We start from the raw sequence: 26,407 nt of genomic DNA on the forward strand, positions 1-26,407 counted from the left end.
TTTTTTTTTATTATTTGTTAGCTTCTTTGAGTATAGGTCTATGCTTGTCCCAGGCATGTTTGAAGCTATTTACTGTTGATTGACTCACTACCTCTGCTTGGAAGTTTATTCCAAGCATCAACTACTGAGTAGAATAAGACTTTCTGAGGGCCAGTTAACACTACATGTGTTTCAGTGATTTTTTTTTCTGCATCTAAAATACACAGAAAGTAGGTTATATTGTTGTTTATGGCATAGTTCCAGTGTGTTCTGGTTGGAGAAAAAAAAGTAGAACAGGCTGCATTTTTTCTGCACAGAACTGTACTGGAACACAGTAAAATGCATCAAAAACGCACCGAATTGCACTTGAACGCACATGTCCCTATTTAAATTGAAGAAAAAGAGAGGGGGAAAAAATGAACTGGAATGTATAAAAACTGCGTCAAAAATGCATCAAAAACGCATCGGAATGCGTCACAAACACGCATGTAAGAACGCATCTGGACTGCATTTGAACCGGCCCTCAGATTAGTTTTGAACTTTCCTCCAGTTTAAGGTCATGTCCCTGTGTTCTTGATTTTGGTTTCCTGTTGAAAATACCGCCCTCCTGAACATTAATTACCCCCTTGACTTTATTCAGCCCCTTGAGTTGAGTTGGACCCTGGACTCTTTTTGGCCATGTTGATCCCTGCCAAGGGTCTCCCAGTTTGGTTTCCCTCATAGGATATAGCTTGTTCATAGCTAGACTCTAGTCTTAGGGTCAAAAGCCTCTGCTTTTCTGGTATTTTTGTTTTTTGAGACCTAGAGGGGCATTGGCATGGTAGGCCTTTATGGTTTTAGGATACTTTATTACTTTTACTGATTTTGCTGCCCTCAGGGTCCCCGCCCCTCCTGCCCCTTGGTCTACTAGCCCAGCTCCCTTGTTTTATTGGATAACCATGATTAATAGGAACACCAAGTCTTTTAAAGTACTATCATGGAATATCCAACAGCTTAATTCTAAATTTAAATGTGCCTTGATGTTTCAATATGCTAAGACATATGCTCCTCACATATTACTTTTGCAAGAAACACACCTTTTGGGCAGCAAAATCCTGGCACTCAAAAAAACCATGGGTGCAGAAAGCATTTAACTCCACATATTTTAAATTTTCTAGAGGTGTCTCAGTGTTGATAAGCAAATCTCTTCCTTGTGTGGTAGATGTGATACATACAAAACCACTGGGTAAATATGTGGTGGTGGTTTTGAGTCTGTGGAGCCTGAAATATATTCTTGTGAATTTCTATGTGCCACCCCCTTCTCTGACACTTTATTATATATGGTGTTAGATAAAATATCTTCTGATTTTGCTTGCCAAGCTCTTAATCATGGTGGGGGTTTAATGCTATTTTGTCTCCTGAGTTTGATAGACCTCTGCACTCTCGATCTCACTCCGGAAACCTTGGGGTATGGGCACAGGCGGCTGATTTGATATGGAGATGGAAGAATCCCTCTTCTAGGGTTTAATCCTGCTTTTCTACATCACATAAAACATCATTGCTCATTGACCTGGCATTTGCAAACCCCTCCTTGTTAGCAGACATTTAAAAGGCAGAATATCTCCCTGGTGGTTTGTCTGTTCACTTCCCAATGGCTCTGATGGACCTCTCAGGTGCCAATCTTAATTTTGGCTGACTAACGAGGGGTCTGCCTCCCCTGGCGTGGTGTGGGATGCCTTCAAGGCTTATATCGGCTCCCTTATATCGGCTCCCTTATATCGGCTATCTGAGCTGAACAGGCCTCCAAAGTCTCGGTCTTGCATCATGAGGTGGATAATAGGGCTGCCATTTATTCCACCATTTATTCCACCATGCACACCTCTACAGATTTCGACTCCCTGATGTCAGCTCAGAGGGATCTACACTTACATATGGCAGAAATGACTAGGCTAGACATACATACTAGCAGACAGTATGCTTGAAGTGCTTGAGAGGAATGGTAGTTTCTTTGCCATGCTGTCAACATGATAGACCCATCACTTACATCTCAGCAATACATTCTGCTATTGGTTCCATGGTATCCTCTACTGAGGGGATATTGGGGGAATTTTTGATTATTATTGCCATTTGCATACATCTACCTTGCCCCTGACTTCACTTTCTCACTTTTTTGGGGGGGCTGTGTGCCCTCTCCATTTACATTTTCCCATGGCACCAGGCAGAGCTGCCTTTTTTCTCCAACCCTGTTCACTCTGGCAGTCGAACCCATTGCTGGGGCCCTCTGTATCTCCTCTGCAGTTCGAGGACTTCGAGTGGGCTGGGTGGAGGAGTAGGTCACCCTTTACTCTGATGACCTTTAATTGTTCCTTCGTGATGTGGGTCCATCCCTGATAGGAGCGCTTCAAGTCCTTAACACCTTTTTGGAGGTCACAGGCCTTCGTGTCAATTGGCACAAGTCTACTTTGTTTCCCATTGACCCTGGTGCCTTGGATCACTCCCATAATGATGTTCCGTTGCAGTGGGTTGAAAAATGTTGCTACCTGGGTGGTGTTGTGTCTCTCACTTTAATCCAGGTAATGCAGGCAGTTAAGGCCAGGCTGAAGGCATGGGGCAATCTTCTGCTGTCTCTTCTAGGACGCAATAATTTACTGAAAATCCTCCCTAAATTTACTTACCTGTTCCGCCTCTCTCCACAATGGTTCCCCAAAGCCTTTTTCACTCAATTAAATCTGTAATTTTCTTCTTTCCTTTTGGGGTCCTCAAACCCTGTGCTACAAACTAACAACCCCATGCGACCATGGGGGTTTAGCACTCCCAGACTATCATAAATATTTTATTGCAACACAGCTAGTGACCACCCAACTCCTGCACGATGCTGGAAGCAGCAATTCTGGGCTCTTTGGAAGCCCTCCAAGTATTGCTTTGCTGCAGTCTTAAGGCTTGGTACTCCCTTACCCCCCCTCCCATGATAACCACAATCAAAGCCAGGTCTTTGTTTTGAATCCCACTACACAAGTCCTTTCCGGGTTACACACTGCTTTTAGAATAACTCAAATTTGCACCAGTTGTATGCCCTGCCACACCCACAAGCCTGGGCAAAATCTAGGATTAGAACAATCTCAGATATAGTTGAAAATGGAACTCTTATGTCTTTTACCTCCTTCTGCATCAAATATAATACCTCCACTCATTACCTGTTTCGACACTTGCAGGTTGCTCATGCCGTTGACGGCCAGTTCCCCTATCGCCCAACTACAGCTCAAATGTACTGACCTGGTAGCACTACTCTGATTGTGGTCTCTGGAGAGGCTGGCTTCAACACTTCACAATGATCTCGTGCTGGCACTCCCTGATTTGTCCTCTCTTAGGCATAAATGGCTTCTGCACTATCTGGATCTGGATGACGAAAACTGGACCGATATGTGGGACATTCCATTTCAACAGCTGGTTCCCGTGAGAGAAAGTCTTATTCAGTTCCAAATTTTACACAGAACCTCTTATACCCCTCACAAGCTCCATAGGCTCAACCCTGCTGTCTCCCCGATCTGCTGGAGACACAACCAATCAATAGGGAACTTTATTCATATCTTCTGGACCTGCCACATTATCACTTCGTACTGGGCAAGAATTGTGGACATCATTAGCACGGTGTCCCAGATTTCATTCGCTCGTTCTCCAAAGATCTGTCTACCGGGCCTTGTTGAGGGCTTCCCCCCCCCCTACGACGGCCGGCAGGATGCTAATTGATTTACTTTTGTTCTATGTCAGGAAGGTACTTACGCTCCACTGGAAGAAGCTGTTAGCTCCTACCATCGCTTTTTGGAAGCAGCAAGTCAATTCCAGATTGCCACTTTAAAAAGACACCTACGCAAATAGGGGCTACATCCACAAATTTGACAAAATCTGGGCAAAGTGGCTGGAAGATGCCACTGCAGCATAGACTTTTTTTTTTTTTTTTTTTTTGAGCCAATGCTTTGGGGGTAGATTCTGCTCAGTGATTGTATCCCTTTCTTTATCCTGTCCTTTTCGGGGGGACAGGTGTTGGGTTTATATTTGATTGCATCTATGTAACGCTAGGACGAGCCACACACATGGAGTGGTTTGGTTTTTGTTCTTTTTTTTTTTTTTTCTTTTGTACTATTATACTGCTGGTACTGTGCACTTATTTTGTTTGGGTGGTCTGCTCCCACGTGCACTAGACCACTTGTTTTCTTGTTTGGGCTGCAACTCTTGAAAACTAATAAAAAGAAAAAACTATACAAATTTCTTTACGAATGCAATGAAACAAAATTAGTTACTTAACCAATTGATCTGAGACAAAACAAATTTTTTCATTCTGTACGTATCAATACTGCTCATTTGTTATTATAAGCTGACAAATAAACAAAACATGAAAATAGCTTATAGTAATCTCTTTATTTAATGAGAGTCTCTGGGCTCTTTGGGTGCAGCGTTGTATGACTGCGCAATTGTCAGTTAAAGTATCGCAAAAAATGGCCTGGTCAGGAAGTGGGGTAAATGCTCTGGAGGGCAAGTGGTTAACTGACAATTGTGTGGTCATGCAATATTGTACATAAATGAAATGTATGTTCTTTTTTCACATAAATAGAGTTTTCTTTTGGTGGTATTTGATCACCTCTGGGGTTTTTATTTTTTGCGCTATAAACAAAAAAAGACAGAAAAAAAAAACTATTTTCTCATTTCTGTCATATAAAATATCCAATAAACTCAAATTTCATCATACATTTAGGCCAAAAATGTATTTTGCTACATGTCTATGGTAAAACAAATCCCAATAACTGTATATTAATTGGTTTGTGTGAAAGTTATAGCGTCCACAAACGATGGAATAGATATTGGAATTTATGCCATTTTTTGCTATACGGTTCTGCGCTAGTTTAACTGACAATTGCGTGGTCATGCAGTACTGTAATAATTGAAAGTTATTTTTTTTCACACAAATAGAGCTTTCTTTTGGTGGTATTTGATCACCTCTGGGTGTTTTTTTCTTTTTTACTCTATAAACAAAAAAAGACCAAAAATATTGAAAAAAAACAATATTTTCTCATTTCTGTCATAAAAATTATCAAATAAACTAAAATTTCATCATAAATTTAGGCCAAAATTTATTTTTCTACATGTCTTTGGTAAATCCCAATAAATGCATATTAATTGGGTGTGTGAAGATTAGCGTCTAAAAACTATGGTATAGATACTGAAATTTACACAGCTTTTACTTTCTGACTGCCTATCACATTTCTTTTTTTTCTTTTTTTTTACATAAAGTTGTCATTCAAATGGTATATTGCCCACACATGCCATGAGTATATTTGGAATTACACCCCAAAATTAAATCCACATATACTCATGGCATGTGTGAGCAATATATTATTTAAGTGACAACTTTGTTTAAAAAAAGAAAAAAATATATTTCCAAAAACTTAAAAATAAAAATTTTTATGGTTAAAAATAAATTCTTCTATTGACTCAACATGCCTCTTGGCAAATAGTTTGGGGTGTCTACTTTCCCAGCATAAAAGTTTATACCACATATCACTCATTCTTCTAACCACCTGAAGACCAAGCCTTTTATGTCACATAGTACTCAAACACAAATATTTTGAAAAAAATACACTTTTTTTACTTTTAATGCATAAAAACACAATATATTGGTCAATTATTTAGTAAAATATAAAAGATGATGGTATGCCAAGTAAATAGATACCAAACATGACATGCTTTAAAACTGCGCACGCCCCATGCAATGGCAACAAACTGCCTACATTTTTAATATCCATAGACGATGCTTTAAGAGCCTTTATAGGCTACAATTTTAGATTTACACAGGAGGTCTAGTGCTATAATCACTGCCCTGTTCACACACCAACATGGGGTCAAAGCTTGCGCACGCAGTTGCGCTCACGGGGGACCGAGGGTGCTTTTTTATTATTATTTTTACACTGTTCCTTTCTTTTTTTTTTTATCACTTTTATTGTTATCACAGGGAATGTAAATATCCCCTGTAACTGCAATAGGCATTGACAGGTATTCTTTTTTTGAGAAATCTGGGGTCTATTAGACTCTAGATATCTCCTCTGCTTTACATCATCTGAACTCACCAAGATCAGTGTGATCAAATGCTTTTCCAATTTATAAAAATTGTTTTTATCCTGCGAAACTGAAGTGATGAAATGCTTGTAGCTTCTGAGTTCCTAGACTACAGAGATGATTGGCGCCATTCTGGTCTCCAATCAGGCCTATGGTCAGCTGGCAGAAACACTGACTGCATTCTCAGGTTCCCCCGATGGCGCAGAACTGCCTGAGAAAGCCGTGGAAGGTAGCGGGGGGCCTCTTCTCTTGCTGCTTGTAAAAGCAATCCTGCAGCTAATTAGCCACTAGGTTTGCTTTTACATGAAAGCTGATCGCTGGCTGAAATAAACAATACCAGAATGATGCCTGCAGCTCCAGGTATCATCCTGGTATAACCACTCAAAGTTCAGTGATGTACCAGTACGTCGCTGGTCCTTGTTGGGTATATATGCTACTTTTTTTTGTTTTTTTTTTAATGCAGCCTGTGGGCTGAATGGGAAAAAAAAGAAGAAATCTCTGCCAGAAAAAATATGTGGTATGCCCACCATTAGAATATACCACCCTGCATCCACCCACTTCTAATGGTGGGCACACATTAAATGGTTTTTTTTTTTTCGTTTGGGCTGAACACATTGATCGATGTGGATGCAGAAATCTCTGCCAGTTAATACGTTTCGTTTTTTTGTTTTGTTTTTTTTTTACGTCAATGTTTTTGTCTGAGTATAGATCTATGCTTGTCCCAAGCATGTTTGAAGCTATTTACTGTGATGTGCTGGGTCCTCCTCCTCTTCGGCCTTATGCAGGGGGTTGGTGGAATGGGATGATACAGAGAGCAGCACTGATGTGATGACATAAGCCCTGCTTTCTGTATTAACCACACTGACATCAGTAGTGACACTTATACAGTGATCAGTGCTAATTACACTGTCGCTGTACTAATGACACTGGCTCAAAGTATTCCACTCTAATCAGCTAATTAAGCCATAACACCTGCAAAGGGTTCCTGAGCCTTTAATGGTCTCTCAGTCTGGTTCAGTAGGAATCGTAATCATGGGAAAGACTGCTGACCTGACAGTTGTGCAGAAAACCATCTTTGACACCCTCCATAAGGAGGGAAAGCCTCAAAAGGTAATTGCAAAAGAAGTTGGATGTTCCCAAAGTGCTGTATCAAAGCACATTAATTGAAAGTTATGTGGAAGGGAAAAGTGTGGAAGAAAAAGGTGCACAAGCAGCAGGGATGACCGCAGCCTGGAGAGGATTGTCAGGAAAAGGCCATTCAAAAGTGTTGGGGACTTTCACAAGGAGTGGACTGAGGCTGGAGTCAGTGCATCAAGAGCCACCACACACAGACGGATCCTGGACATGGGCTTCAAATGTTGTATTCCTCTTGTCAAGCTGCTCCTGAACAACAAACAATGTCAGAAGTGTCTTACCTGGGTAAAGAAAAACAGACCTGGTCTTTTGCTCAGTGGTCCAAAGTCCTCTTTTCTGATGAGCGCAACTTTTGCATCTCATTTGGAAACCAACAACCCAGAGTATGGAAGAAGAATGGAGAGGCACACACTGCAAGATGCTTGAAGTCCAGTGTGAAGTTTCCACAGTCTGTGTTGATTTGGGGAGCCATGTCATCTGCTGGTGTTGGTCCACTGTGCTTCATTAAGTCCAGGGTCAACACAGCCGTCTACCAGGAGATTTTGGAGCACCTCATGCTTCCTTCCACAGACGAGCTTTATGGGGATGCTGACTTCATTTTCCAGCAGGACTTGGCACCTGCTCACACTGCCGAAAGCACCAAAACCTGGTTCAATGACCGTGGAATTACTGTACTTGATTGGCCAGCAAACTCGCCTGACCTGAACCCCATAGAGAATCTATGGGGCATTGCCAAGAGAAAGATGAGAGACATGAGACTGAACAATGCAGAAGAGCTGAAGGCCGCTATTGAAGCATCCTGGTCTTCCATAACACCTCAGCAGTGCCACAGGCCGATAGCTTCCATGCCACGCCGCATTGAGGCAGTAATTGCTGCAAAAGGGGCCCAAACCAAGTACTGAGTACAAATGCATGCTAATACTTTTCAGAGGTCCGATATTGTTCTATGTACAACCCTTGTTTTATTGATTGAATATAATATTCTAATTTTCTGAGATTGTGGATTTGGGGTTTTCATGAGCTATAAGTCATAATCATCACAATTATGACAAATCACGGCTTGAGCTATCTTGCTTTGCATGTAATGAGTCTATCTCATATATTAGTTTCACCTTTTAAGTTGCATTACTGAAATAAATGAACTTTTGCATGATATTATAATTTTTCGAGTTTCACCACAGATGGTTAATATACCGTAGGTGCATCCTGTACAGCCTTTCCTTTTTCAACTGGATTGAGCGACACTGGACATCATGAAATCTGGAAGATTAAGGGCATTTTGTGGTGAAGAAAGAACTGTGAGGGGCAGAAAGTAAAGTTTTTTTATTTTTTTTTTCACTGCCTGGTGGGGGGGATTTTTTTTTATGCTTTAAGGAAAATGGAATTTCTTTCTAGAAGATAGCTGCAACTCATTTTGTTCACCCTTAAAAAAAATCTAAGCAGTTGATTACAAGTGTTACAAAACCAAGTGAATATTCATCCATTACTTAGCTCAGTGTACAAAGTACATGGATAAAAGTTGACAATAAAGAAAAGAAAACATTTCATCTTTGTTCAGAAGTAGTTAGTCATCAATATTGACCCTGTGTGTACTACATTTGAACTTTGGATAGGAGATTACAGAGGAAGTACAAATGGCAGGTAGCAAGAAATGGAGTCATTTACAATGGACTGGTGATAGTGGTTCGCCTAGAGTCAGGGGTGTCAAACTGGCAGCCTTCCAGCTGCTTCAAAAAGTCCCTTCATTCCTCTACCTTTGGGACTCATGCTTGTAATTGTCAGCCTTACAATTCCGCATGGGACCAGTAGTTTGGCAACAGCTGGAGGGCTGCCAGTTTGACACCCCTGCCTAGAGTATATGACATTTATTGACTTATTTTGTATTCAGATTGTTCTGTTTCCTGCTCAGTAACATTATTTTCTGCATCTACCAGGTTCAAATCCTGTTATGACCTGATTTTATCCCGTTTCTGTGCCTCAAATTTTAAAACCTATGGAATCTCTGGAGTGAAAATAAACAGAATAGTCAGAGTGCACAACCGAATCCTTCGATCCAAGTTTGAGGACAGAGTGCAAGACTATCAGGATGGTGAAGACAGCACTGCCAATGAGTATGTTTGTTTCATCAGTATTCATCAGTACAACTCTTTTTTTTTTTAAGGAGTTAGAAAAATATTTTCTGTATCATTTACTCTACATTCTAGCATTTTATTTTGATGTAACAGAAAGTTAGGGAAAACGTCTTTTTTTTTTTTTTCAAAATTGTTGGTCTTTTTAAAAAAAAATGTTTTATGTAAAATAGAATTTGTAATGTAAAAAATAAAAATTTCATAGAGTGTTAAATACACTATATTGCCCAAAGTATCGGGACTCCTGCCTTTACACACACATGAACTTTATTGGCATCCCAGTCTTAGTCCGTAGGGTTCAATATTGAGTTTGCCCACCCTTTGCAGCTATAACAGCTTCAGCTCTTCTGAGAAGGCTGTCCACAAGGTTTAGGAGTGTGTCTATGGGAATGTTTGACCATTCTTCCACAAAGCGCATTTGTGAGGTCAGGCACTGATGTCGGACGAGAAGGTCAGGCTTGCAGTCTTCGCTCTAATTCATCCCAAAGGTGTTCTATCGGGTTGAGGTGCAGGCCAGCCAAGTTCCTCCGCCCCAAACTCGCTCATCCATGTCTTTATGAACCTTGCTTTGTGCACTGGCGTGCAGTCATGTTGGAACTGGAAGGGGCCATCCCCAAACTGTTCCCACAAAGTTGGGAGCCTGAAATTATCCAAAGTGTCTTGGTATGGTGATGCCTTAAGAGTTCCCTTCACTGGAACTAAGGGGCCAAGCCCAACCCCTGAAAAACAGGCAAGTACTGTTCTCCTGGCAACCGCCAAACCCAGACATGTCCATGGGTTTGGCAGATAAAGAAGCATGATTCGTCAGTCCAGAGAACACGTCTCCACTGCTTTAGAGTCCAGTGACGGTGTGCTTTACACCACTGCATCCAATATTTTTCATTGCACTTGGTGATGTAAGGCTTGGATGCAGCTGCTCGGCCCTGGAAACTCATTCAATGAAGCTCTTTACACACTGCTGTGCTACTCTGAAGGCCACACGAAGTTTGGCAGTCTTTAGCTATTAACTCTGCAGACAGATGACGACTTCTGCGCACTGTGTGCTTCAGCATACGCTGACCCCCTGTCAGTTTACATGGGTTGCTGTTGTTCCTAGTTGCTTCCACTTTTTTATAATACCACTAAGTGTTGATCATGGAATATTTAGTAGCAAGGAAATTTCACGGTTGGATTTATTGCACAGGTGGTAACCTATCACGGTACCATGCTTGAATTCAGTGAGTTGCTGAGAGCGACCCAATCTTTTACAATTGTTTGTAGAAGCAGTCTGCGTGCCTAGGTGCTTGATTTTATACACATGTGGCCATGGAGGTGATTGGAACACCTGAATCCAATTATTTGAAGGGGTATCCCAAGACTTTTGGCAATATAGTGTACATTACTCTGTATTATTGCAGAGTTGACCAGCATATGTTTTTTTTAATATGTTGCTCAGATATACAGTACAAGTTAACCATTATTGAACTAGTGACTACTTTCTTAAAGTGGAAGTCATAACAAAACCAAACTAAGCTTAAATCTACCCCCATTCTAAACCTATTCTTTCCACCCTGTAAAAGGAAAGTTGCCTATACGTACCTATTTTGAAGTTGCTCCGGTCTGGTTGCACGATCGGGTTCCAGTGCCCGCTTTATTGTAGGTGGGACAGCTGACAAGGAATACACCATAGTAAGCCTATGGGTGACGTCATGGGCCAGACTCTGCAGCTGTTGTCGGTGATCTCTCTTCTTCATTGAAGCCAGTGCCTGAAAAATCATGTGACTGGACTGGAGCAGGTTCAGAATAGGTAGGTATAGGCATCTTTCCTTTTACAGGGGAGATAGAATAGGCTTAGAAAAGAAGTGGGAGTAGATTTAAGCTTGGTTCATTTGTGATTTGCCTTCAACTTTAGGTGAGAACCATATTCCTTTGCACTCGCATGCCTATTTAACTCGGAATGTCAAAAAGTCTCTACTACATTCTCTTTTCTGAAATTCCCCCAATCATTTTTCGAGACTTTGATTTCCATGTTAATGTTAACACTCCTGCTACTTCTAAATTTCTCAGTCTAACCTCCTCTTTTCACCTGAAGCAATGGGTATATGCTTCTCTTCACGCTTACGGTAACACCCTGGACCTTGTATTCTCCTACCTATGCACTCCATGCAGCTTCTCCAACAGTTCTTTCCCTCTCTCTGATCACTATCTTATTAGCTTCGCTCTTTCCTTGTCTTCTACCTCCAATCGCCTCTACTCTGCTACTGACCAGCTCGTTGACAAAATCTCACCACTGTCCTGCCGCAGTCTAGCCACTTCTGTCTATAATAGATCACTGTCATCCATCCTAGACACAATTACCCGCTCACTTTCAACCAATATAGATCTGCCCTTCAAAAATATTACTCCTGCCTCCACGCTGCCAAGCAGATCTATTTTACCACTCCCGTTAACACCTCATCCAGTCCCCATCAACTCTTCTCTACCTTCATCTGTTTACTTCTTCCTCCACTGCCTCCACCCACTATCTCAATCACTGACTAGAAGATCACCAATCACTTAAAAAATAAGATCGAAACAATTTGTGATAAGATTTCCGCTGTACAGACATCTCACCCTTGTCACTCCATGTCTACAGGAGTGGCACTGATGGGCAGCACTGTTGGGCGCCACTGATCATCAGTACCCTAGTGATCAGTGCAAGTGTCCTCTGTAACATTTGCCAGTCATTGGACACCGCTGATCACATGGTAAAAGGCCGCTGTGATTGGCCTTTTACCATGTCATTTGATCAGCTATGTCTGTAGGACACAGCAATTACTGACAGCGCTAGGGGTGCATGGGGGGGCGTGTTCTGGGAGGACATCCTATGACGCCCTCCCAGAACTGAACAACCACGCTGTAGCCTTCAAAATCCTTGAGCGCCTAGTCTACAACTGACTGCGTGACCATCTTAGTGAAAATAACCTTCTTCATCCTTTTCAGTCTGCACTTTGCTCTCAACACCTCACAGAAACTATTTTCCTAAAACTCAAACAATCTACCAACAGCTAAAACCATAGGACACTATTCTGTACTGCTACTCCTGGACCTCTCTGCATTGACACAGTGGATCACCCCCTCTTTCTCAGAAAACTCCACTCCGTTGGTTTCTATGACTGTACTCCTCACTAGTTCTATTCCTACCTATCTCACTGCACCTTCAGCATCAATTACAATCTCACTTCCTCCTCTCCTTTTCCTTTCTCCATCGGGGTCCCACAAAGTTTTGTTCTTGGACCTCTTTCCTATACTCGATCTACACCTTCTCCCTCCTCATGTATAAATGGAGCCTGCGCCGTGGACTGGAAATGAATGTATGGAGAAATTGGCTGTTGCTAGCAATACCACGTGTATATACAAACAAATGTGTGAATACAAGTATAAATAAATGCTGCGCTGCCACTAGTGATTAAATTAGCCACCCATTCGTGATGGTGACCCACAATAGAATGTGACCTCTATATTACATCATATAGACATATAACCTTAAAAAGAGCCCCTCCGTTTGTCCCTATAGTGGGGGAAAAATTAGATTCCTATAAAACATGCTTGCTTAATCGAATGCTAATTACTTGTGCTATATTAGTGAGAAAATATGCATTTGATGTACCAATCAAAAACACCAATGTACCCAAATTAAATCAAAACATAATACTGTAAATATACATAAATACATGCGTCTTTTTACCTACCTATGCAGGTGGTCAACATCTTGGGGTGAGTGGGGCTCTGGAGGGGGAGCTCCAAGTGGACCACTTAACACAAAGATCTTTATAGATAAGAAGATTGATCACTGAATCATCTTGTTTCACATGTGTGGATGTAGAAAGTGCTTTCACATTGGAACTTTAAATATTTAAATGTGGAAAGTGGTGCACTGGGACTTTTTCAGATTTGCATTAAGTGCAGTTTATTTATGTATATTTACATTATTATGTTTTGATTTAATTTGGGTACATTGGTGTTTTTGATTGGTACATAAAATGCACATTTTCTCACTAATATAGCACAGGTAATTAGCATTGGATTAAGTAAGCTTGTTATATAGGAATGTAATTTTTTTTTCCCCGCTACAGGGATACACGGAGGGGCACTTTTAAAGGTTATATGTCTATATCATGTAATATAGAGCTCACATTCTATTGTGGGTCACCATCACGAATGGGAGGCTAATTTAATCACTAGTGGCAGCGCAGGATTTATTTCTACTTGTACCTCCTCATTTGATTACCTTTATATACAGTCAGGTCCATAAATGATCCTAAGCATACCACCTCATCAGTGAAGCATGGTGGTGGTAGTGTCATGGCGTGGGCATGTATGGCTGCCAATGGAACTGCTTCTCTTGTATTTATTGATGATGTGACTGCTGACAAAAGCAGCAGGATGAATTCTGAAGTGTTTCAGGCAATATTATCTGCTCATATTCAGCCAAATGCTTCACGACTCATTGGACGCCGCTTCACAGTGCAGATGGACAATGACCCAAAGCATACTGCAAAAGCAACCAAAGCGTTTAAGGGAAAGAAATGGAATGTTATGCAATGGCCAAGTCAATCACCTGACCTGATTTGGATGTAAATACCCTCCAATTTAAAGCTGACAGTCTGCAGTTAAAGCACATCTTGTTCGTTTCATTTCAAATCCATTGTGGTGGTGTATAGAGCCAAAAATGTTAGAATTGTGTCGATGTCCCAATATTTATGGACCTGACTGTAGACTATCCCCTCTTCAGTCCATCATGAATGCTGCTGCTAGACTCATCCACCTTACCAACCATTCAGCGTCTGCTACTTATCTCTGCCAATCCCTCCCAAAGAAGTAAATTAAAAATCCTAACAACAGCTTACTAAGCCATCCACAATTCAGCCCCCAGCCACATCACTACCCTAGTCTCATAATACCAACCAAATTGCTCTCTTCGTTCCTTCTAAGACCCCCTGCTCTCTAGCTCCCTTGTCTCTTCCTCCCATGCTCGCCTCCAAGACATCTCCTGAGTCTCTCCCATCCTATGGAATTCCCTACCCTAATCTGTCTGACTGCCTCCTACTCTGTCTATGTTTAGACGATCCTTGAAACCCCATCTTTTCAGACAAGTCTTTCTTGCCCCCACCTAATATTTGTACTTTATTTTCTCCATCAGATCATCCCCCATGCAGGGCCCTCTGTTCCTACTGTATTAAAATGTATTGTAATTGTACTGTCTGCCCTCGCATTGTAAAGTGCTGTGCAAACTTGCCGCTATATAAATCCTGTATAATAATAATAATAAGTCTAGGCCAAAATAAAACTCAAGCTTACTTAGAATATCTAGGATATGTTTTTTTGAATATTTCTTTGTGCAGTGGGCTATTAGGATTAGTTGTCTTTGAGCGTTCTAATAAATCAATTGAGAGAGCCAAAAGCATATGTAACACACAAATGTCAGGACTGAAGTCATCAAAAAAGTAATGCCGTTGACTGTGCTGTCAGGGCTTAAATTTTTGCTTATATTTTCTATTTTCTAGAAACTACAAGAAGATGCTGGAATATCTTTTTTACACATTTGACCCTAGTTTTGCGAAGAAAGATCTTTTGCACATTCTTGAGGATGGCTTTAATTTCATTAAAACATTTAAGGTATTGAATGATCTTGCAATCAATAGAATTGTGTAAGATGGACAAGATGTTCCTCATAAATATGTTTTCTGATTGATTAGTATTTGAAAAATATTGAACCTGACCAACTTAATGCAGTAGGTAAAGAACCTTACTATTTTGGTTTGTTTTATATGTTACTCACTATTAAAGTGTCAGTCCAACCAAAACCAATATTTCAGTTTATGGTAGAATCTGAAGAGCTAAACCACATGACAATTTATTATATCTCTTTAGGATGCCATTGGTGAGATATCTATGTTTGAGTTCTTGGAACTGCATATTTTCCCTGTTGCGTTTTTTTTATGTATTTTATAATATTGAAGTTACCACAGGATCATCTTACAACATCTGCTCATTTTAATTCATTATCCTGCATTGTCAATGGACCAGAATTCTTTTGTTGAGGAAAAAACAACCCTGTTGATATGTGTTGTACAGTATATGTTGGAAGGATTCCAGCAAACGTCAGTATAGTCTCTGAACCTCTGCTGTCCGAACCTCACGTGTATAGTTCATCCACTTCTTTCTTCCTGATTAATGAGTGGTGAGGTCTGGCCATGATAGTCACATTATCTGCTCCAGTGTTAGGAAAAACTGCCTGAAAATGTACTAATCCAATTATATAGTATACTTTGATTTTGCAAAAGCGTTTGACACAGTTCCCCACACACAGCCAATGTGTAAGGTAAAGTCTACGGGCTTGGAAAAATATGTATGTAAATGGATAGAAAACTGGCTAAAAGATCGTATTCAAAGAGTAGTGGTTAATGATTCATACTCTGAATGGTCTAGGGATGACCAGGAAGGAATTTTTTTCCCTGCAGGAGCAAATTGGATCATGCTTTGCTGGGTTTTTTTGCCTTCCTCTGGATCAACTGTGGGTATAGTTTTAAAATTTTTTTTTTTTTAATGGTTGAACTGGATGGTCTTTTTTCAGCCAGACTAACTATGTAACTATATATGGGCAGGACATTCTATTCTGTTAGAGGGTTCTGTATACACCCAATGTAAAGAATGACAGTTACCCTGGTTAGAAAAAACATTTTGAACTTTTTAGCTGTTTTAGAACATCATAGCTGGGTGTGGATTACCAAGTGAAGATGAACGTTAAAGCGTGTGTTAAGCTAAAAACTTTTTATAGTTTGTGATGGCGTATGGAAGGATTAGAACTCCAGTTGTGTGTTTACTGCTACCCGGGCTCAGCTGGAGAGATTTCCCCTCATTTCGTATCCTGATGGCAATGCTTTCCCCACACACAGGCAGACAGAAACTTAAGCAGGGGATCTAGACTTCGCCTACTCTAATAAAAAAAAGATATTTTACTTCTGTCTGTGTTGATGTTAAAGAGTTCCTTGCACTTCCAGTCTAGTAAAAAAAAAAAATCAGCAGGAAAGGAAGTGAGGTTCAATCTGAGCCCCTGTTGGCAATATAAAGCTGACTGGGTTATTTTGACCTTCCCCACTCTACCCAAAAACTAAAAATAAAAGGTTTTGGCTAGACATACACTTTAATTACAAATTGGCCCTTCTTGCCATTGCACATATGTTATATGATCTTTTTAATGAAAGTGGGGTTACCCTTTAAGCTTCTTTGCTTTGTGTACAATTGTTTTGGTCCTTAACATGTCATGTTGTGTTTGTCACAGCCGCATGAACAAGAACAAGGCATTCATCTTTCCAACAGTTTGGGATTTTGTGAGACTTTCACATCGGGGCAAGCAAGAACCGTGGAGACAAATTATGATCCAGAGCATTTTAAACATGGTAACCTAATTACAGTGCAATGTAGACGATATAATAAATTACAGATGACAGTTGGGTCTTGTTCTATGTTTGTAGCAATTTAGCGTAACAAGCATTGAATGTACCACATTCTGCAGAACTGCTTTGGGAATCATGGCGAAATGTGTTGGGTATTTCCACACAAGGACATGGTTCAGTGAGCTTATTTAAACCGATAAAATAACACTTTTATATATTTCCTTGAAACGGGATACTCGCTGTCATTCCCAATTTTTTCATTCATTTATGCCTGTAGCATTACTCTGACACTAAAATTATCATGAAAAAATTACTGTGGTGTGATCAGCAGCAATATGCTTTCTGTGTGTGGTTGACTGAACACAGAAGCAGCAGTTTCCTATGCCAGTCATACAGGTAATGATACATTCGTTTGATTTAAAACCTAAACTGCAGGCAAATATAATATAATATACAAACTAATGCAGTTTTGTAACTAAAAATAAACCTTTAAATGTAAACTATCATGAGAGAATATAAGAGGCTGTCAGAAGGGGTGGGGGAAATTCTCTTGTCTTACAGTATCTAATACAAGGCCATACACTGATTGAAATTCAGCCCACCCAGCAGGGATCGGCAAAAATGTAAATTGAGGTTCCCCCTCTCAACTGAAGTTGACTTTTTAATCAACTTCTGCCAAAGGGACATGCTAGAAAATTTTCCATTGGTCAGCAGCTGGAGACAATCAGATGCAGCCACTGATCGGTGTATTGTGACAGTGACGAGTTAAGTTTGTTTTTATTACTTAATAGCAAAGTAGGAAAATGTACATTTGTCTGTTTCATAGTATTTTGATGTTTTTTGTTTTTGTAATTTTAGGTAAATTGATCATTGTTAAAGTTTTCCTGGGCCGTAGTGTTCAAGCCAAAGAAAATATTGCCATGAACCCAGATATTTATCCTGACGCCAATTCTGTATTCAGGCCATTGAAATTTAAGAGGAATTGTGTATATCCTTCATACAATGGTATGTTACTATGTACAAATACCTATATTCGTAAGGTTATGCAATTACATAATCTCCCAAAGAGCTTCGGATGTGTCAGAGCCCTAGCCCTGTGTTTCACTCTTTGGTTCTTTCCACCTGCACCCACATCCCTACTGTGTACTACAGTGATATAGGGGATGGAGGAAGCAACCAAACAAACATAGCATACAGAGGGGAACCAAGGAACCAGGCATACAAAATTACCAAGAAAATTACTTTCTTGCAGATTCTTATGTTTAGTTTTTCTGAAGAAATAGCTGTTTGTATGTCTGTGTCCATGTGCAAAGTGAATGTAAATGGGAGTGTCTTTATTATTTAACAGTCAGTTGCTGCACTTCCATGGTTCTAATGCTCTGTGGCAGCATACGTATGGGTGGCTCTGCCCTTGCTTCTACCTTTTTGTAGGACACTTTTTTGTCCTCCTCATAGGACCCAGTACGTTTTAAGTTTTTCTCTACTTTTTAGAAGGCGTCAACTTTCAGGGTGTTGTGTGGGACAGCTGTACAAGTGCGTGGTGTGTCCTGCAATGTCCAGGAGAGTGCCACTTTTACCAGGATGACTCGATTAGTCACTGTGGCCTCCAGGTATCACTGGGGTCATGGTGGGCACATGTACGCAGAGGATCGATGCTGAGAGAGGGGGTCCTGCCATCGGGCAGACACCCTTCTATCAGGGGTTTGCTGTAGAAGTGCCCAGTGTGAATACTGCAGCTGCTTTCCTTGCCTCTGGACTAGGGTTGTGTGAGTGCAGTTCTTTTTTTGATCCATATTTTTTCTTTTCCCTAGCGCTAGTGATTTGTAGCCTCTCATGGCGGCTGGAGCACAGAGGAGGCTTTAGACTTTGAGGCCTTAGGCAAAACTTAGACATGAGGCCCCACTCACGTCCATCTGCTGTTCCATCTATCAGCTACGCAGCAGGCCTTTCCAGGCTAGGTTATTCTCTGGTCTGTTACGTCCAAGCGTGCATTGTGGCTGTGTCCTTGGCTTGCTGATCCCACCACTAAGCAGGCTTGGTGTAAGATCAGTTTTGAGGGGTCTTCACTTTTTGGTAATAAGTTGGGTAGCGCTATAGCCTTGGTAACGGGCAGTAAGTCAGGGTTTTGAGGGCTGACCCTTGCTAAGCCAGAAGAGGTCCCAGTCCAGAAAGCAGAGCAAGAGATCGGGGCATAAAGAGCCTTTTTCCCAGATCAGGTGGTCCTGATACCCATGCTGGACTCAAATCCGAAGGTGACATTGGTTTTTTATGAAAATCATGAACTTACCCTGCCAACCTTCAAAGTGGCTTAGAGCGATAATACGCATCCACTGGATGTGGAGGAAATGTTGAAAGCCTACCTGCAGGCTACAGCCCAGCCTCATTTAGGCTCTTAGATCGCCTGTTCTTGCTTTTCTCTGGGAAGAACAGAGGGAAACCATGGATCGTGCAAGCCATCCAACATGCTTATAGAGCAAAGTGCTTGGCTCTTCTGGAGGCAGTGAGTATGCACTGAATCAAAAGTTTGTCAACATCTTGAGCAGCTTCTCATCACCTGGCTCCTGAAGTAATCTGTAAAGCTGCTTCTGGGTCTTCTATTTATACCTTTATGAAAAACTATTGTGTGACGCCTGCTTCTCTATCTTCTGTTAATTTTGTCCTGAAGGTGTTGTCTGCTAATGGTTTAATTTCAAATTTTCTCTTGTTTGTCACTCCCTCCCGTGTCCCTGTATGGCTACTTAATTCTCATATATATGCTGCCATGGAGTCTGTCAGGAAAGCTAAAAATTTCCTACCAAAAACTTACTGTAATCTTTCTTTTCTGATGGGCTCCATTGCAGCATGATTCACCTCCCAATGGCATGAGTAGGCTAATTACAGAATGAGGCATATGGCTTAGTCTCACAATTTATGGGAGTGGGGACCTATGGGGTAGGAGCGAGAGGGGAGCTACCCATACATGTGCTGCCATGGAGTTCACCAGGAAAGGAAAATTACGGTAAGTATTTATTTATTTTTTTTTTCACAGGATGTCCAACATCCAATTTCTATCTTGGTGCAGAATTCTGGGAAAATTAGTAAGCCAATAACACAAACAGGAAATTATATTTCCTAGGGGTGTTGTGTACTCCAGAACGCTTCCAGGTTGTCATATTTCTGTGCATTTTACAGAAAATCACAGTGCTGCTATATTTTTTTTTTATTTGCTATTTTTTCTATGAAAGTGGAGTTACCCTTTAACTTTTAACCCTTAAACTAGAAACCTCATTTTCCTAGATAGTAAACTGCTGATTGATGCACTGTTGAAATCCTCTGTGTAAATACAGCTTATATTATTTTATGTAATGATCTTTTTTTAAGCATATTTATTCTACGATACTGGAAATTCTGACTGTCTTCTCTTTTTGCAGAAACACGTTCTTCTGAGGAGCATGGGAGCTGTGACTGCAGCCTACACCGGTGTGACTGGTTTGTGTTTGATCCTGAACTCATCGTGCCAGAGTACATTGTTGAGTTTGACTATATTCCTCTGGTACCATGTTCTTATTACTCTTCTGCATCATTACAGTGTTCTCTAGATATTGACTAGGCAGTGGTATATTAACACAATCAACATGTAACCCAACTTTTGCTGAAAAGAAAAAATGTATACAGGGGAGTTTATATTGGGGTTTAGAAAAAATTAATTGCAGATTTTGATCTGCTGTTCGTCTTTAGATCGATGAGAGGCCATTGCTATAACTTTCCCGAACTGTCTACTTAATCACACAAACCTGTCCCCTTAAAAGCAAAATTAAAAGTTACTGCAGCAAGCTTAAAGCCCAATTCTGACCAAATATTTTTATTTTTTTTATGTTTTAGATAATCTGGAAGAGTTAGAACCTCTGTCAGCTGTCATTATTGTTAATGTCTTGTTTGGATAATTTCTCCTTATTTCCTGTTTATATGAGGGGTGTTGGACAGAAAAGGAACTGAGAAAACACTTCCCTACTTCCCATCTATTTCATGGGGGGATATGGCAATAAAATGCATTATCTGCTTAAGGCATATCTAAACTTAAAAAACATTTTTTATACATATTGCAGATGTAGTGGCTGCATTTGTTTTCATTTTTTTTCAGACTGGCCATTCTGCCAGTATTACATTTGACATCCTAGCAGTGACAGTGCTCATTCACTGCACTATATACCATATTTGGAGAACAGCCTAGTTCTCCAAATATGGTTTATAGTTCCCTCCTCTGGACACAAGCTTCTGCAAAATGAGGATCCATACGTTGTGACGTCACGCCGCCGGCGACGTACGAAGGTCCGGCGGCATGACGTCACAACGTATGGATCCTCCTTGACGCATTTTGTGCCAAGCGCTTTATCAAAAGGGGTGACGTCACACTGCCGGAGCCGTACGAAGGTCCGGCGGCCATTTTGGAGAGTGGCTGCTCAGCCACATGGCTTTGATTAATAGGAAGTTCTATTGTATTTGCAATTTTTAGTTGCTAAACGCAACGGTTTTATTATTATCTGGCTGGGTGAACATTTCTACTAATAAATTGGCATTTTATATATTACTACACTATGAGGAATTCTTTATCATTGGCTCTAATCTGTGCTAAGCTCACAGAGACCCCTAGAGGAAGCGTGGCTGCAGAGGAAGCTTGTGTCCAGAGGAGGGATCCTTGTTCCAGGCTGGCTGACAGATCTACCTAAAGGGGCTCCCTACAGTGTCTTATTCTGCTTAATGTGCATACTTAATGTGCATCTGGTGAGTGCGCATTTTATATATACTGTATATATCACACAGATTGGATCGCACGGATTTTCACTAGAAGTCACTATTGATTATATATGAAGGAAACACCTATCTGCTGACCTGATCATGTCAAGCCTGCACTATTTTGAACACTTATTTGAATTTCAGACTTTTTAATCCTATCACATTCCTATTTTGTGCCTGCTGATGCGCAACATTCACTTTTTAATAATTTTCTACTGTATTAGTGATACTATTCATTTAATGGTGATAACTATTTATCCAGTGCTGCACTTTTTTATTGATTGGTTTTTACTGGGTTTTTAGGGTTACTATGTTAGTGCATATGCAGCTGTTTTAATGATTATCGTCATTACCTTGTAATAATTTTTTCATGGTATTTATTCTGATTTGAGCGCTCGCTGTACCCGTTATTAGGTATTTATCATGTACATGCAGAAATTGTACTTCAGTGTATTTACGAAATTAATTTCGCTTTAACAAAAAAAAAAAAAGACATGTTGCAGGCAGCAAATCTCAGCAGATGCTACCCCTGTTCTAGTGTGAACAAGGCAAACAAAAAACAGTTGCTTTGCAGTGAAAAATAATGCTAATTTCCACACAAGTGTGAACAAGCCCTTAACAAGTGAACTATATTCCAAATGTATCAAACAAACGGTGCACAAAGTCTTACAGTTATCTTTAGAAAGCAGCCACATTCTGAGTATAAAAGCCTGTTCTCTGTAAGCATGCTGCAGATAAAGACCCTTGCTATCTGTGTGGATGCAGCGGGCTCTCTGCAGCAGTCTGACCCCCCCCCCCCCCAACTAGACAGATCTAGAGGCTTCCAAACAGCAGGGAACCTAAGCTTTTTGATTACAAATTTCTATTTTGGTGTAATATGTACATAAACTATGGCAGTCTTCTTTTAATCACGTTTCCACATCTGTTCATCTGATACCACCTGTTTATAGTGAAGTAACTCTTTGAATAAAGTAAGTTAATACAATTTACACACAGATGTTTAAGGCATGTTAGCAGTCATAAATGCACGTTATGTAAGCTATATTCTCTTTTTTACCAAACCTTGATTGTAATGGTGGTAAAGGAAAACCTTGTGAACAGTGTTGGTGTAGGTCTTCAAACACATAGGTTATGATACCAAATTACTCCCAGGCTGAATTCTCCATTTTCAGAAGTATCCTTCAGAACAAGTAATTTCCATATGTATTTCCTATGTATGTTAAATAAGTTTTCTCTGTTTGTTTCCAGGTAGAGGCCCCAGCTTCTAGTCTTCATGAAAGTGCACCTGAAATTAAACTGGATGAACACATTCTTTCCATGGAGCCAACTGTCAAACCAAGGCCCAAAATAATTAGTTTAGATGAAAATACTATCCTTTCTGTAGCAAAAGTCAGTACTTACAGTCAAATATCAGTAAGTATTGCAAATCTTAAATGCTGAGCCACCATCATACAGTTTTGGGTAATTATAAAACAATTAATTTTGTGGAATATCCATGAAGGGAAGCATTAAGGTCACATACACACATATATACACAGCAGATCAAAGAACTGCAAACCTTTTGTTAACTTTGGATAGAGTAGGGAAGGGTTAGAACCTTTGTTGGAATCCACAATTTTGAGTTGTCACAAGAACAGGAAAGGAGGGAAATACTTCAATGATGTCGCCTGTTCCAGTGACAACTGTCAAAGTGAGGATCTCTTTAGCTATACTGTAACACTTGGACACTAGGCAATTGCTCCCTGCCACATGTTGCAAAAAAGGTGTACTTGAAGTCTCAATGAATAAAAGTATTCAAGCAGCTTAGCTTTGGTTGATTTGTAAAAGATAAAGAGGACTGAAGATCCTCTACTTGTTTGATGCCACAACCCTGTTTGGTTGTAGTTCTGGACATCTAACCCTCCTCTCCAAGGTTAGAAAGTTGTGGTTAATGTCTATAAATACCCTTCTAAAGAAATATAATTGTTTGCTTCTTACTTCTTTCAGCAGGCCCTAGCTGTGTGTTGGTTACACAGAAAATTTGCTTTCATGCTATATCTAACTCTGTATCCTCCTCATTTCATAAAGGTTCACACAGAAGGGCAGTCAGAATATATTTTCCAATGTGTCAGGCTATATTTTCATTATTATTACTTTTAGGCATGCTTTCTGTTTTGGGGAAATTTAAGAGATTGAGTTTTTTTGAGCATTGTAACTTTATTTTCAAATGTATCCCTATAGAATAAAATTTTATAACACGTTATATAAGTAAAACGTTTGGCTTTAACCCCTTCCCTTCTGCCCAGGGATCCCTTTCAAATGTTCTGAATACCCCAAAGCAGGAAGGATCGGCAATCATGTAACCATTGTGATTGGCTTTCAATGTAGTCATATGATCAGAGTCAGTGAAGAAACGTCACCAGCACACCACAGATCTCCAAAATGGTTCCAAAGCTTTAATCAGCGATCACATTGTTACAGCAGTGGCAACCTTTCGGTAGGAGGAGCCTTGCAAGAACCCTTCAGCAGGCATGTGACAGTGAAGACGAGGCTTCTGCTGTAATGATGTGATCTCTGACCAAAGCTTTGGAGCAATTTTGGAGATCTGTGGTGTGCTGGTGACATTTCTTCTCTCTGATTGTCTTCGGTTCCAGCCTATAGTTGCTGCAGCACCTGCCTACATATACAACCATTTCTACAAGAACATGTGCGTTGGGAATAATATGCTAGAATAATCAAGGGGTCAGTCCAGCTACAGATTATTAGTGGACACCGACAGCTGTCCTCGACAGCTCGTTCTCTGTGCTGGGAATTCGCACTGAGCCCCTTTCCTGTCATACATATGTGTTATGCGTGTAAGCAGGTGGATGTTAAATGTTTTATGTTGGATAAAAATGTTCTACTGTTTTCTAGTTGATGTATTCATGGTTAGAATTAGAATAACCCTGTAGCACTGTTTAGTTGTATTTGCTTTGTTGGGGTAGTACTCCCTGGGAGGTAAGGGTTAACTCTGCTAGCCGGGTTTTCCTGAGCTTTTTGGGGAATTGCTGCACTCTGCTGGGGCAAACGCTTCCGGGGTGAAGGGCATTACAATTAGTAAAATGGCCAGAGGTTCAGTTCCAGGTCTCCCCATCTAGGGAAGAACATGCTGCTAAGGATGTGATCCACTATTTTGCACTTAACAACCCCCTGTTGGAGCCCAGTCAGGGTTTCAGGGATATGCACTCAAGCTTTTGACTCAAGGACTGAAAGGACTTTCCTACATATTCAAGGTATGACTACCTCATGGGAAAAGTAGCACCAGGAGAATAACTAGGGGGCACTTAGATTCTGTACAAGCATGTGTATTGAAGACATCTTTGTTTTCCTGTTAATTTGTTATATTGAAACAACGTCAGTAAAAGAATGTTTATTAGACATGTGAGATTCATTTAGTTTCAAATCAAAATTCGGACAAAATTTTTGTTATTCGGAAGTTTGGATGTATCCGAATTTCTGAATTCCGAAAGTAACGAATCTGAAATAAATTATAACAAAATTAAATAAGGTAATGAAGTAATAAATTATCCAAATATGAATTTGAAAATGAATTTGAATTCGAAATGGAAACATATTGTAATAAATACAATAAGGTATAAAAGTGAAATAAGATGATAATTCCTACTTAGAATAAAATAGAATAATGAATAATAAATAACAAATTATCCAAATTCGATTTTGAAAATGAATATGAATTTAAAAGATTTTAATTCGAATTCAAAAATTAGTTTGAAAATTAATGTGAAAATAATAAAAAAACAAATTTGAACTGGAAACATATTGCAAGAAATACAGTAAGGTATAAAAGTGAAATAAAATAAAATTTTTGCTGCTGTGCATTGCATTTTTGATGAGTAGAATAGAATTTTAAAAATAGAATAGAATAGATTGGAGGGAAGTGACACAGTACACAAGAACAGAGCTAAGGCTGTAATTCTGCTGGACCTTCCTCCCCTGTCATCTTTTTTTCCCTTGGTGCCAGGAAAAATTGACAGAAGTGATTTATGCTGACAGCAGAAGAACAAAGCTGCAGAGAGAAATAAAACTTAGTGCTCTTAATTGAGACAAGTACAGAATAAGCTTTGTTCATATTTCTTGTCCTAGGTTTACAACCACTTTAACTTTGCCTGGTCTGAAGTTACTTCAGGACAATTTTAAAGGGGTGCATGAATACATGGCATATCTCAGGAACAGGGCCCATTAGGGGGCAAGACGAGTTAGAGTAGATACAGTATAAATATCCAAGGCTGAGTGAAGCTATTTTGGAGGAGGCTATATTGCTTGTGTGCTTAGGCTCCTTCTCTTGGCACAGGCATCCTAGGGACCCAGCCTGTATGTCATGGAAGATGGAGTGAGGTCTCTGGAGAGAAAAAGCACGATGTTGTACTAAAGTCAAGCTTCTGTGGATAGTGTATACTATGCCCTTAGCCATAATATAGTTTATCTAAAGTGACCTATAAGGGCTGAAATGGGAAGTGTCACAGTACATTGGGAAAGACATCTGAGTGGGCAGTCTGCAGGTACCCTTCAGGCTATCAACCAACATTTCATTCCTAAAGATATATTATCGGGCATTGATATGTATGTTGATTTTCTTTTGGCTTTCAGTGTTATTCTGTTTTAGGTTCATTGTTCTTTTTTTTTTTAGCAAAGAAACTCTTGTTTAATTATTTGATGGTAAATTCATGCATTTTTCCCTAAACAGGTCTTGAACTTGCATGGTAACAGTTTAAGCAAACTGAAAGAGATTTCAAAACTACGTGGGCTTAAAAAGCTCATCATAAGTTTCAATGAATTTTCAAGTCTAGATGATGTTTCATGCTTGGTAAGTTAAATTTGGCTTCCAAATTTATTCTTGTGATTAGGTGC

At 40.1% G+C, this 26,407-nt stretch overlaps 1 protein-coding gene across 3 annotated transcripts in view; it reads left to right on the plus strand.

Annotated features, from left to right (window-relative positions):
* The window catches only part of LRRC9 (leucine rich repeat containing 9), a 235,793-nt gene that overhangs the window by 80,972 nt on the left and 128,414 nt on the right, over positions 1 to 26,407 (plus strand). For 2 of the 3 annotated variants that reach the window (XM_089676540.1, XM_089676542.1), the window contains exons 12-18: positions 9,135 to 9,311; positions 14,855 to 14,966; positions 16,633 to 16,750; positions 17,606 to 17,752; positions 20,158 to 20,279; positions 22,769 to 22,933; positions 26,244 to 26,363. In XM_089676540.1, coding sequence (XP_089532666.1) covers positions 9,135 to 9,311; positions 14,855 to 14,966; positions 16,633 to 16,750; positions 17,606 to 17,752; positions 20,158 to 20,279; positions 22,769 to 22,933; positions 26,244 to 26,363 — 961 coding nt within the window. The remainder of the gene's footprint in view (positions 1 to 9,134; positions 9,312 to 14,854; positions 14,967 to 16,632; positions 16,751 to 17,605; positions 17,753 to 20,157; positions 20,280 to 22,768; positions 22,934 to 26,243; positions 26,364 to 26,407) is intronic. The other variant, XM_089676541.1, reaches the window with a different exon arrangement.

This window comes from Staurois parvus, unplaced genomic scaffold, assembly GCF_062004578.1.
Source record: "Staurois parvus isolate SC_StPar_1 unplaced genomic scaffold, SC_StPar_1.0 ptg000171l, whole genome shotgun sequence".
NCBI lineage: Eukaryota > Metazoa > Chordata > Amphibia > Anura > Ranidae > Staurois > Staurois parvus.